At 34.1% G+C, this 14088-nt stretch overlaps 1 protein-coding gene across 2 annotated transcripts in view; it reads right to left on the reverse strand.

The window, feature by feature from the left end:
• Pdfr (Pigment-dispersing factor receptor) overlaps positions 1–14088 on the reverse strand; it is a 106998-nt gene that overhangs the window by 9163 nt on the left and 83747 nt on the right. For both annotated transcript variants that reach the window (XM_075299725.1, XM_075299726.1), the window contains exons 2-3: positions 10831–11615; positions 4144–4254 (exon numbers count right to left, since the gene is read on the reverse strand). In XM_075299725.1, coding sequence (XP_075155840.1) covers positions 4144–4254; positions 10831–11494 — 775 coding nt within the window. In that variant the 5' untranslated portion in view covers positions 11495–11615. The remainder of the gene's footprint in view (positions 1–4143; positions 4255–10830; positions 11616–14088) is intronic.

The raw sequence follows: 14088 nt of genomic DNA on the forward strand, positions 1-14088 counted from the left end.
GACATCAGTGCTGGTGTTGGTTGACCTTCTTTTTATACCCACCACCAAAGAATGGTGACGGGGGTATAATAAGTTTGTCATTCCGTTTGTAACACATCGAAATATCGATTTCCGACTATATAAAATATATATATTCTTGATCAGGGAGAAATTCTAAGACGATATAACGATGTCCGTCTGTCTGTCTGTTGTAATCACGCTACAGTCTTCAATAATGAAGCAATCGTGCTGAAATTTTGCACAAACTCGTCTTTTGTCTGCAGGCAGGTCAAGTTCGAAAATGGGCTATATCGGTCCAGGTTTTGATATAGTCCTCATATAAACCGACCTCCCGATTTGGGGTCTTGGGCTTATAGAAATCGTGGTTTTTATCCAATTTGCCTGAAATTTGAAATCTAGAGGTATTTTATGACCATAAAGAGGTGTGCCAAAAATGGTGAGTATCGGTCCATGGTTTGGTATAGCCCCCTTATAGACCAATCTCCCGATTTTACTTCTTGGGCTTATATAAACCGCAGTTTTTATTCAAGTTGCCTGAAATTGGAAATCTAGAGGTATTTTAAGACCACAAATACGTGTGCCAAAAATTGTGAGTATCGGTCCATATTTTGGTATAGCCTCCATATAGACCGATCTCCCGATTTTACTTCTTGGGCTTATAAAGGGTGATTCTTTTGAGGTTAGGATTTTCATGCATTAGTATTTGACAGATCACGTGGGATTTCAGACATGGTGTCAAAGAGAAAGATGCTCAGTATGCTTTGACATTTCATCATGAATAGACTTACTAACGAGCAACGCTTGCAAATCATTGAATTTTATTACCAAAATCAGTGGCAGAAAATCCGCTTTTTTATCGACAAATTTTGTTCAGCGATGAGGCTCATTTCTGGTTGAATGGCTACGTAAATAAGCAAAATTGCCGTATTTGGAGTGAAGAGCAACCAGAAGCCGTTCAAGAACTGCCCATGCATCCCGAAAAATGCACTGTTTGGTGTGGTTTGTACGCTGGTGGAATCATTGGACCGTATTTTTTCAAAGATGCTGTTGGACGCAACGTTACGGTGAATGGCGATCGCTATCGTTCGATGCTAACAAACTTTTTGTTGCCAAAAATGGAAGAACTGAACTTGGTTGACATGTGGTTTCAACAAGATGGCGCTACATGCCACACAGCTCGCGATTCTATGGCCATTTTGAGGGAAAACTTCGGAGAACAATTCATCTCAAGAAATGGACCGGTAAGTTGGCCACCAAGATCATGCGATTTGACGCCTTTAGACTATTTTTTGTGGGGCTACGTCAAGTCTAAAGTCTACAGAAATAAGCCAGCAACTATTCCAACTTTGGAAGACAACATTTCCGAAGAAATTCGGGCTATTCCGGCCGAAATGCTCGAAAAAGTTGCCCAAAATTGGACTTTCCGAATGGACCACCTAAGACGCAGCCGCGGTCAACATTTAAATGAAATTATCTTCAAAAAGTAAATGTCATGGACCAATCTAACGTTTCAAATAAAGAACCGATGAGATTTTGCAAATTTTATGCGTTTTTTTTTTTAAAGTTATCAAGCTCTTAACAAATCACCCTTTAGAAACCGCAGTTTTTATTCAATTTACCTGAAATTTGAAATCTAGAGGTACTGTAGGACCACAAATATGTGTGCCAAAAATTGTGAGTATCGGTCCATGTTTTGGTATGGTCCCCATATAAAACGACCTCCCGATTTGGGATCTTGGGCTTATAGAAACCGTAGTTTTTATCCAATTTGTCTGAAATTGGAAATCTAGAGGTATTTTAGGACCATAAAGAGGTGTGCCAAAACTTGTGAGTATCGGTCCATATTTTGGTATAGCCCCCATATAGACCGATTTCCCGATTTTACTTCTTGGGCTTCTAGAATCCGAAGTTTTTATCCTATTTGCCTGAAATTGGAAATCTAGAGGTATTTTCGGGTTATAAAGAGATGTGCCGAAAACGGTGAGTATCGGTCCCTATTTTAGTATAGCCCCCATAAGAACGATCTCCCGATTTAACTCCTTGGGTTTCTAGAAACCGTAGTTTTTATCTGATTTACCTGAAATTGTAAATATTCTGGTATTTTAGGCTCACAAAAACGTGTATCGGATTAAGTTTTTATCGGTCCATTTGGTAATGCCTCCATATAGACCGACTTCACTTCTTGAGGGTGTAGAAGGCGCACAAGAGATGTTAATGACTCCTCTAAAACTCAAACAAAAATGGTTCTTATAAATCCAGAATCTGATATAGTCCTCATAGGTGAAATCTTTAAATTTATCTTCGGGAAGTGTACTCAAGTCCTCAAGCCCTCCTGAAATTTCAAAGGAAACCCTAATATTTGGTTCATGGTGGTGGGTAAATTAAGATTCGGCCCGGCCGAACTTAGTGCTGTATATACTTGTTTGATGAATATTTGGGCCTACGCGCAGTGAAGGAAAATGATCACCTCATACATGATTCAAGAACAAAAAGTTATTTTTTATTTCGGCAAACATTTTTTCTTATATTTATCATATATATAATTTCCGAGAAAATTACATGGTTGTGACAAACATGTTACATATTCCAAAAATAACATTTTGTTTCAAGATTTTGAGGTGATCATAATCTTCTCTGGGTGTTGGGAGTGCAGTTTTGAAGTTTGGAAACGAAAATACATCGCCTAATTTCAGCGTAGCGAGGCGGGAGCCTGTGCGGTAGCAGATTCTTCAACAATTTTCCTGAATTCAGCATGGACTTTGGCCAATAATGTGAATGGTGGATCATACCTTGTGAATTCTAAAAATACGATGGACATTGACATAATTCCGATAATGGGATAGTCTACACTTGTTCGGTGAAAAGTCGACAAGTTCATTTCACTGTTTAGTCGGTCGTTTTGCCTTCGATGTGTATGGCGGCAAATGTGGCATCCATCGCTGGCAACAACTTTGTACATAACAAAAATTTCATGCACGCGTTCTTTTGAATGGCTTGATATCTTATCTATCGGGCGTACCAACAATAACCAGTATGCTTATTGGTTTTATGGTTACCAGGGCATCCAGCGGCCCATTGATTTGCTATGCCATTTACTAACCTTTTGGGGAGACACTGAGATTGCAGTGGTCGCCAAGCCCCCCTTGCCTATAAAAGCCCTGAACACCAAAAAGTTTTCCGGTAGTGGTTAATCTCTTCTGATGCTGATGATATCTCCCAGTGACACGCCTTAAAAAAAAGAACAAAAATCACCGATCGATATTGCTCTTTCCCTATATAGCCAGAGAAGGAATATGATCACCTCAAACATGTTTTAAGAGAAAAATGTTATTTTTGGGTGGTGACCATGTAACATGGTTTTCGCAACCATGTTATTTTCTCGGAAATCATGTATCTGATTTCGGCAAGCAGGTTCTATTGGACTAGAAAATAGCATTTTAGTGACAAACATGTTACATGGTCACCATACAAAAATAACATTTTGCTCTTGAAACATGTTTGAGGTGATCATATTCCTTCTCTGCGTGTATGTCTAAAATCCGTGAGTACTTCCTCTTCCATAATTAAAAAGAAAAAACAGAATGACTATATTAACTCCACTGAGATTACAGTGGCCGCCATGCCCCCCTTGCCTATAAAATGTTATTGGTTCAAAGCCCTGAACACCAAAAAGTTTTTCGGTAGTGGTCAATCTCTTCTGATGCTGATGATATTTCTCAGTGACACGCCTTAAAAAAAAGAACAAAAATCACCGATCGATATTGCTCTTTTTCTATATGTCTAAAATCCGTGGGTACTTCCTCTTCCATAATTAAAAAGAAAAAACAGAATGACTATATTAACTCCATTTTGGATATCTAACATACTGTTATATCATACTCCTTTGGCACAAGGTAATATTCGGTAGTACCCCTTTAACATCAAACTATCAGTTTTAGTTTTAGCCCACAAATATACGTTTTACTAATATAACCAGATAACATTTTATTTATTAGCCAATTTTATGCAGGTTTAATACAAGGTCATTTATGATGTCTTAGTCACCTTAGTTGCCTCCTACCAAAAAAAATGTATCATCTCCATCCTCCAGTGTAATGTAATGTACATATACGCCTATTAATTTATTTAAAGGGTAATACTTACTTCTAGCATCCACACCATGAAATCCCGACGGACAGCCCATGTGAGCAAGGACACCGGCTGGCGTTGGTGGCCAACATGTAAACATATCCCATGTCCAGTTGCAATACAAACCTATTTCGGTTTATCGACGCGATGGATGGAAACCAAAGAGAAAATCGGTAGATACAACAAAACCGGTGGGCAAAAAAGATACAAAGACAATTAGTGATTAAAAAAATTGTGGCCTAATACAAGTGGCTGATAAATGCAATGGTAATGATTTGCCATGGATGATGTAGATGATGATGATGATAATGATGATGATGATGGTGGTGGTTTGACACGAAATCTGAGGAAGATGAAACGAAGGTTGAATAACCTTAATTAGAAAAAGTCATTTAATTGAAGGACATATAATTTACAATTGTTAACATTATTGTAAAAGTATCATATAATTTACCAAGAATATCATGTAAAGGAATAAATTAAGCAATGGCTGTCTGATATTAACGCTAGATAGGAGTGAGGACTGAGACATATCAAGTTTCCTCAAACTATATTTAATATAAAAGTTTGGGATAATTTTTCCAAGAGTTTTGGGATAATTTTGGCACAAAAACGTCAAGACTTCAAAGATACATAGATTATCTACTAATCTACTAATATTCAATAAATATTTGTACTGACACAGTATGTCTTCAAGTTATGAGTTGAGACCTAAGATGGTAAGATAATGTTTGTTAAAAAAAAAAACAAAAACAAAATAAAATAAAATAAATCCCCAGCAAAAAAAATTTGGAAGTTCTTTTCAAGGCACAACTTTAAAAGAACTTCCAAAACTGTTCTCCCAAAGATGTTCTTTATTTTAGGAAGTTCATTTGAGTCAATTTTTTTATAACCCGCTTTTTTCATATTTTTAAAGGGAAATTTATTTTTATTTGTTTCAAATAGGTTGAAAAAGTATTAAGAATTAATAAAATGGTACAAATTATTTAAATATAGCCGAACAAAAATGTTAAATCCTTACTAGAAAAATTGCGCATTTTTGAAAATATTTGATGACAAATGTTCCAGACAAACGTTATAATGCATTAAAAATCATAAACAATTTTAAAAATTATTTATTTGTCAAAATATCACAAAAATTCTTAATTCACATCCAAAACACTGAATTCACCTCACACCTTAAGAAGTGATGCAAATTCAGTGCAGCGGCTGTTGAAATGTTGGACATCCGTCCTATGTCAAGACCATGTTAAATTCATCGCTTCTGCGTCAATTTGGCACCACTTCCGGATCCAAAAAGAACATTTTCACTACTTTTTTGGCGACGCTTTTTTACTGTCCAACAAGTCTTAAAAATATAAAAAGTGTCCACCAATGGGCTTATTGTTCAGTGGGTGTAAAATATTTTTTTTTTTTGCAAAATTTTTAGTTTTTCCATAAAAAAAAAAATAATATTTGTTCCAAACTCACAGTCTATTTCGTTTATATCGAGCATTGCTCTTTGTTGACTTCAAGTTTTTAATAAGACAAATTTTCCATCATAAAAATTTAATATAATGAAATGCGGACATCTTTTCCAAATTTTGGGAATATTTTATGAATTTATATAAAAATTGAATTATTTCCGAATCCAAAGTATTTTTAAAAAAGTGACCAACTAAAGGATATGTTACTCTCAAAAAAAAAATCTTTACATCGGCTCGTGGGCGCCCAAAACTCTGCTTTACAAATATAATTGCTTTCTGCACCCAAAGAAAAAATAATTTTCCTCCGGAACGAAATTTTAGACAAATGAAATTACCCTTTCTTATAAAGTATTCTCAATTCTTATGATAAGGGAGATAACGATTGTCTCTAAACTTTTTTATTTGCTTTTAAAGGATTTTTTAACGTAAGAAAAATTTTACCTTTCTTCCTTATATGCTTGTCTAAAATTTCGATCCTCAGAAGAGAAAACTCTTCTTTCAGTATGTTTGCGGTGATGGCTATAGCGATAGGTTAGGTTAGGTATAGTGGTAGCCCGATATTTCAAGCTCACTTAGACTATTCAGTCCACTGTGATACCACAGTGGTAAACTTCTCTATTATCACTGAGTGCTGCTCGATTCTATGTTAAGCTCAATTACAAGGGACCTCCTTTTATAGCCGAGTCCGAACGGCGTTCCACATTGCAGTAAAACCACTTAGAGAAGCTTTGAATCACTCAGAAATGCCACCAGCATTACGGAGGTGGGATAATCCACCGCTGAAAAACTTTTTGGTGTTTGGTCGAAACTGGGTTTGAGCCCACGACCCTGTGTATGCAAGGCGGGCATGCTAGCCATTGCACCACGGTGGCTCCCTGGCTATAGCGATAATTGTCTGTTGTTGACAGCTACGTAGGCCAGTGGATTGTGTGCTGGCTTAGAAACTGTATGGCCGGAGGTTCGATTATCAATACAGGAAAAATTTAAAAAAATTTATAAAATCGAATAAATTCTTCTACATTGTTTGTATTACAGAAAAGGGTGCTAAGAACTAAACAAACATCGTGGAAGTGAGAAATATGTGAAGGAAGATGCAATTAGCTAGAAATTTAAAAAAAAAAAACAAGTATATACGGCCGTAAGTTCGGCCAGGCCGAAGCTTACACGTAAAGAAAAAAAACGTTTGGAAAACGTGTACCGAAAACGTTTTTCTTTTGTTAGAGTTTTTTGAATTGCTTCGAAAATTTTAAACTTTTATCACCAAAAAAATTCGTTTGTTACAAAGTTTTTATTTTTTCAATAAAAAAAGTTATATTTGAAACAACAACAGAGTACATTTCGTTTGTATCAAACACTGTTCTTTTCTGACTTTTGGTCTTTAATAAAACACATTTTACAGTTCAAAATTTAATATAGTACAATGTAATGTTGAACATTTTTTTTCGGAATCTTCCGAACATATGTAGAATGTATGTAAAAAAAAAAAAAAAAAAAAAAAAATTTGGTCGAAGCAGGGATCGAACCCAGGACCCTTGGCGTGAGAGTCAGACGTAGCAACCACTGCTCCACGGTGCCAAACTAAATGTTTGTTTCTGTTAAATAAACTTTGTTTATTCGGTTCGTGGGCGCCGCAAGCTATGCTATATAAATATAACTTATATGGATATTTATCTATTGATGACCATAACAGGTACATAGCTCAGTGGTTAGTGTGTTGGCTTACAAAGTGCATGGTCCGCGGTTCGATTCTCCGTCCAGGCGAAAGGTAAAAAAATTTTAAAAATTTATAAAATCGTATAATTTCTTCTACATTGTTGGTATTACAGAAAAAGGTGCTAAGAACTAAAAATCTTCGTGGAAGTGAGAAAGATGTGAGGGAAAATGCAATTAGCCAGAAAAAAATTTTTTCGAGTTAGTCTTTATGAAATTGTTTTTACATCCTGGAAAAGAATAAACGTTTATCACAAAAAGTATATACTTTTCTTCCAAATACACTTCCTTACAGCGAAAAGCAAATGAGAAACGAACTTTGTTTGTCTAAAATTTCGTTTGGGAGGAAAGAATTATTTTTTTGCGTGTATGTACCCTCCATCATGGATTGCGTAGAAACATCTTCTAAACACTCCATCCACAATCGAATTACTTAAGTTGCGATAACGCTTGCCGATGGCAAGGTATCTTAAAGCCTCCTAACACCATCATCTAAATTGTATGTAAGTCCATACGTGGTATATATTAAATCAAAAAAGATCGATCCAATACGTATATAATTCAGTTTGACAAAGTAGACATAAAATTTTGACAAAATTTTCTACAGAAATAAAATTTTAACAAAATTTTCTATAGAAATAAAATTTTCACAAAATTTTCTATAGAAATAAAAATTTTGACAAAATTTTCTATAGAAAGAATAAACTTTTGACAAAATTTTCTATAAAAATAAAATCTTGGTAGATTATTTTTGGCTCGAGTGGCAACCTGATTATGAACCGAATAAAATTTGAACAAAATTTTCTATAGAAATAAAATTTTGACAAAATTTTCTATAGAAATAAAATTTTGACAATGATGAAAATTTTACTATGAACCGAATAAAATTTTTACAAAATTTTCTCTAGAAATAAAATTTTGACAAAATTTTCTATAGAAATAAAATTTTGTTAGATTATTTTTGGCTCTAGTGGCAACCATGATTATGAACCGATATGGACCAATTTTTGTGTGATTGGACCAATTTTGGTATGGTTGTTAGCGACCATATACTAACACCACGTTCCTAATTTGAACCTCCAAGAGGCTCCGGAGGTCTGGAGAACGTTTTATATGGGGGCTATATATAATTATGGACCGATATGGACCAATTCTGGCACGGTTGATCATATACTAACACCATGTTCCAAATTACAACCGGATTGGATGAATTTTGATTTTCTTGGAGACTTCGCAAGCCAAATCTGGGGATCGGTTTATACGGGGGCATATATAATTATGAACCGATGTGGACCAATTTTTGCATGGTTGTTAGAGACCATATACCAATATCATGTACCAAATTTCAGGCGGATCGGATGAAATTTGCTTCTCTTTGAGGCTCCGCAACCCAAATCTGGGGATCGGTTTATATGGGCGCTATATATAATTATGTACCGATGTGGACCAATTTTTGCACGGTTGTTAGAGACCATATACCAATACCATGTACCAAATTTTGAGGCTTCGCAAGCCAAATCTGGAGATCGGTTTATATGGGGTCCATATATAATTATGGACCGATGTGGATCAATTTTTGCATGATTGTTAGAGACCATATACCAACATCATGTACCAAATTTCAGCCGGATCGGATGAAATTTGCTTCTCTTTGAGGCTCCGCAAGCCAAATCTGGGGATCGGTTTATATGGGGGCTATATATAATTATGGACCGATGTGGACCAATTTTTGCATGATTGTTAGAAACCATATACCAACACCATGTGCCAAATTTCAGCCGGATCGGATGAAATTTGCTTCTCTTTTAGGCTCCGCAAGCCAAATCTGGGGATCGGTTTATATGGGGGCTATATATAATTATGGACCGATGTGGACCAATTTTTGCATGGTTGTTAGAGACCATATACCAAATTTCAGCTGGATCGGATGAAATATGCTTCTGTTAGAGGCTCCACAACCCAAATCTGAGGGTCCCTTTATATGGGGGCTATACGTAAAAGTGGACCGATATGGCCCATTTTCAATACCATCCGACCTACATCGATAACAACTACTTGTGCCAAGTTTCAAGTCGATAGCTTGTTTCGTTCGGAAGTTAGCGTGATTTCAACAGACGGACGGACGTGCTTAGATCGACTCAGAATTTCACCACGACCCAGAATATATATACTTTATGGGGTCTTAGAGCAATATTTCGATGTGTTACAAACGGAATGACAAAGTTAATATACCCCCATCCTTTGATGGAGGGTATAAAAAACAAAATTTTAAGTTAGTCTTTATGAAATTGCTTTGTAAAAGAATCAACGTTTGTCATAATAATTCTATACCTTTCATCCAAACAAACTTCCTTACAGCAAATGAAAAACGATATTTGTATGTGTAAAATTTCGTTTGGGAGCAACTAATTATTTTTTTCGTGCATAAATATTGAAATACGTATAAAAGGTAAACAGGTTGGTAGATTTCATGTTGACCTGCTAACAAACCTCCTGCTTAGTTCATGAGGGTTACACCTTTCGAGAATCGTATGAGAGAGTCTCCCAAGAAGTTTTTTACATGTCCTGATATGTGATACCGTCTTCATTCACTAACAGTCTTATATATGGTATTCCTCTCACCCGTTCCAGAGGATACCTAGAAACCATACAAAACTTGAGACATCAGTATACTATTCTTTTCTTTCATTCTTACCGATCAGGGTATTACTTACTTTTGTCAAATATGATCTTCTTAAGATATCCCCGACCACAATGTGTTTCTCAATGAGAAGTTGAAAAAGGAATCAAGCTCTACTCCAAGGCTTTATGCTGTCTACAAGCTAAATCCTCTCACCTCTTAGAAAGGAACTCAGATCGGAGAAATTATGCCAAAACCAATTGCTTTGAATTTGGATATGTTTAGGGGTAGAAAATTATCATCAGTCCAAGACCTTACCTACCGAAGTCTTCCATCGATAGTTTCTTCCAATAAATCCAGAGCTGACTTTTACATAAAAATTTTCACCATTTGATTTCAAAACGTTATTCAGATCTTCTATAAAACTCTTTTATATCGAAAATCCCATAAGAATTTTGTTGTGAGCGAGGCCTTCATTTCACTTCAACAACTACCAATTTAAAGTCCTTCCCGAAAAATTCCAATAACATTAACCAAAACACAATAATACGAACTACTGAAGGAATTTCATGCCTAGTGATAAGTAATTAATTACAATGAAAATCCATAGCCATGGCAAGGAAGGATTAAGTGGCAGAGTAAATGTAGGTTCTGTTCATTTCCTATGGCACATTCCGATGTTAAGCAATTAAGTAAACCAATAAAGGTCTCTGATTGATGTGTGAAGGTTGACGATACTCCCAAAGGGGATTAAGTTTCATTATTAAATTGTACGCAACAATTGTGTCAATCAAGAGCGTTTTTTATTGAATATTTGTAAGAGATGCATTTTTTTTGTTGTGAAATGTAGATGATTTAAAATAAAAAAACACAAAAATGTTAAAATTTTTCTTTTGCAAAACTCACCTGGTATCGGAGGTGTATAGTTCGTAAATAAAGCGGAACAATTTTCAGAGCTACTAATTGGTATAGCATAATTGGGATATGTTATATTTTGTACAATTGAGAGATTTGAAAGGGAGGAGGGTATAGGTGTCGCTGTTGTCGCCATTGTGGCATTTGTCACATCTGCTAAGTGGTCCATTGTCGAGGATATCACATTGTTCGCATCTAAGCTGCTATTATAATAGGTGGAATTGGGAAATGTTTGTGAAGTCATTGTTGTAGCCATTTTGGCTATTAATTGAGTTGATGTGGTCGCCATCGTGGATGAGGTTGATGCTGTTTTATCCGGAACCAAATTGTCCGTTTGCCTTCCAAGAAGAACCTCTGCCTTTGTTGGACTCGTATTCAAGGTGCGAAAATAGATTTGCAATACCTGCGATACATTTTTACGTATTGTTGCTATATTTTCCAATAAGGTATTGTCCATGCTACTTTTGGCATCCTTTGTAGGCTGTTCTTGTATGGTTGCCACATCCAGGGCATTCGTTTCGATGGCACCTTGAATGACATTACGTTTAGTTAACAATTTTACGGCAGCCTTGTGTAAGGATTCAGTTAAATTCAAATTGTAAGCATGAGCTTCAGTTGTGCCACTCAGTGATGTTATCCCCGAAGCCATAGTCATGTGCCAAGGAACATTTGGAGCAACCAGGAGGTGGGGGAAATGTGAATGGTGTCGTTTATGGGTGGGTTTTCCGATCAAATGTAATCCTCTGAAGGATGGCAACAATTGACATTAAAGAAACCTGAAATGGGAAGAAAATGGGAAATCATTATAAGAGATTTGAATGAGGGCAATTGAAAGAGGATTTTATCACTTGGCAAAGGGAATATAGGTGACTACACAGGAAAAAAGTCCGTTGTTTAAATCATAATAAAAAAAATAATATTTAGTTGAAAAAAATTGTTTTGGTTAAAAACTTAAAAAAAAAATCCCATGCCAATGTAATTTTCTTTACTCCAAATACGTCTCAAAAATGAACTAAAGGTGGGTATAAATTTCAATGACTGAATTGCTAATAAAAATCAAAAGAAAAATTTCATAAACTTCTCAAAAAGTAAAAATGAACTATGGCGTGGTTAATATAGTAATGATTGAGTGCCAATGATTTTTTATTTACTTTTAGTTAAGTTGTTTTATGAAAAGGAAAAATTTCGCAACTGTTAGTTAAAAATTCAAAAATATTAGGAAATTTAATGGGAATCTCAAAAGATGTAATAAAATTTAGTTAAATTTTAGTAGTTCATTTAACTTTTATTCTGTCTAAAGTCTTTAAAAATGACTAAAATTTTTTAAGATCTTAATTTCTTAAAAATATTAGTTTTATCAAAATTATTTTAGGCCTTCTAATTAATACCTCCTACCCCATTTTCATGAAGCTCCGTTAGTACTACGTTAGCTAACGAACTTTTAAACCGCTCTATGAACATATCTGCCATTTTCCCTATATATTCCATATGCCAGTTAGGAACTTAACTGTTGAAAAATTTTCATTTAAAGTTGACGGGAAAGAAGATATTTGCAATTTAATTGCTGTTAACAGGCAGTTAAAGCCTAACAGAGCTACATGAAATGGCCGTTAGATAGAAAAAAATTGCTTTATAACGGAAAACAGGCAATGTTTGTCAAAATAGTTTAAATGTCTATGACTTTTCGGCATGCCACTATTAATACATCGAAATATCAATTTCAAACCATTTTTGATCCAGGCGAAACTCAAAGACGATCTGGTCATATCCCTTCGTTTTCAAAACTCATGATAAATTCTTGAATAATGGACCTATCGTTTTGAAATTCAACAGAAAGTCAATTATTGCCGGTGAACACGTCTAATTTTAAAATTCATCTCTGCTCATGATTGCTCTGAAAGTCGAAGGATAACCACTATTTCTCGAATTGGTAGTAATATTTTCTATTTTAGAGTCACTAAAACATGTGCTGTATATTGTCTATATTGATCAATTTTATACATTAGACCACGTTGTGATATGCGTAAAAATATGTATCTTGCACTAAATGAAATTCTCTCTTTTTATTTTCTGAGAATCGAAATTTTAGACAAGCGAGTTATTTTACGCTAAATATTTTCTTGAAAGGCTAGAGACAATCGTAAAATCATAAAATCATAATTATTTGCTCCTAATAAAAATAGATTATAAAAAATTTCGTTTGTCTAAAATTGTGTTCTGGTCGAAAGTATTTTTTATACCTCTATCCCATGAAACGTATGAGTATTATGAACTACATGCCAACGAACTCTGGACGCATGTATATGTATTATTACTTAATGGGAATGCTCATATCTTAAGTAGCAGGACAAGTGGTTTTTGTCTTAGGCAATTTTATTAATTAGAGTCATCAAATCTAAATCGTACACACAAAAAAAATTTTTTCTGATTCAATCACGAAATTAATTGATCCAATTAATTTTTTAATTGAAATGTCTTCAATCACGAAAATGATAGTATCAATCACAGTTTTAATTGGGCATAGAAAAAAATCTTTATTAAAAAATTAATTGATTTCATTACCAAATTTCAATTAATTTTTTAATTGATTCAATTAAAAATTTAATTGATGTTGATTGCAAAACTTAATTAATTTATTAATTAAAAAAGGTAACTATTTTCAATTACCTTTTGAATTGGCTTAGAATTTTTATTTGGATTAACAATTGATTGTTTGAAAAAAAAATGTTAATTAAAAATTTAAAAAAAATGTTAATCACTTTTTTAACTGACTTAGTCTTCCGAATATGATTAAAAGTTTATTGTATCAATTAACTTTTTAATTAAAAATTTTAAAATTTTCAATCATTGACTTAATTAACTTAATGTTTCTGTCTTGATTAAAAAGTTAATTGTACCAATTAATTTATTAATTGAAAAAAAATTCAACTTCAATTAACTTTTTAATTGGAAATATTTTGGTGATATTTTTTTTCTGTGTATGTACGAGTACACAAAAATTTTTTTTCTGATTCAATCACGAAAATAATTGATCCAATTATTTTTTTATTGAAATGTCTTCACTCACAGAAATTATAGTATCAATTAAAAAATTAATTGACAGTCAATTAAAAAAAAAGTGATCCAATTAAAAAATTAATTGGTACTTATATTATGGATGTTTTTATTATATTCGACCTGTATATAGATTTTCCAATTGATAATTGGTACTATTAATTTGTGTGATTGATTTTTATTTCAATTAAAAAA

The sequence above is a fragment of the Haematobia irritans genome, chromosome 3 (genome assembly GCF_050003625.1).
Source record: "Haematobia irritans isolate KBUSLIRL chromosome 3, ASM5000362v1, whole genome shotgun sequence".
Classification (NCBI taxonomy): Eukaryota; Metazoa; Arthropoda; class Insecta; order Diptera; family Muscidae; genus Haematobia; species Haematobia irritans.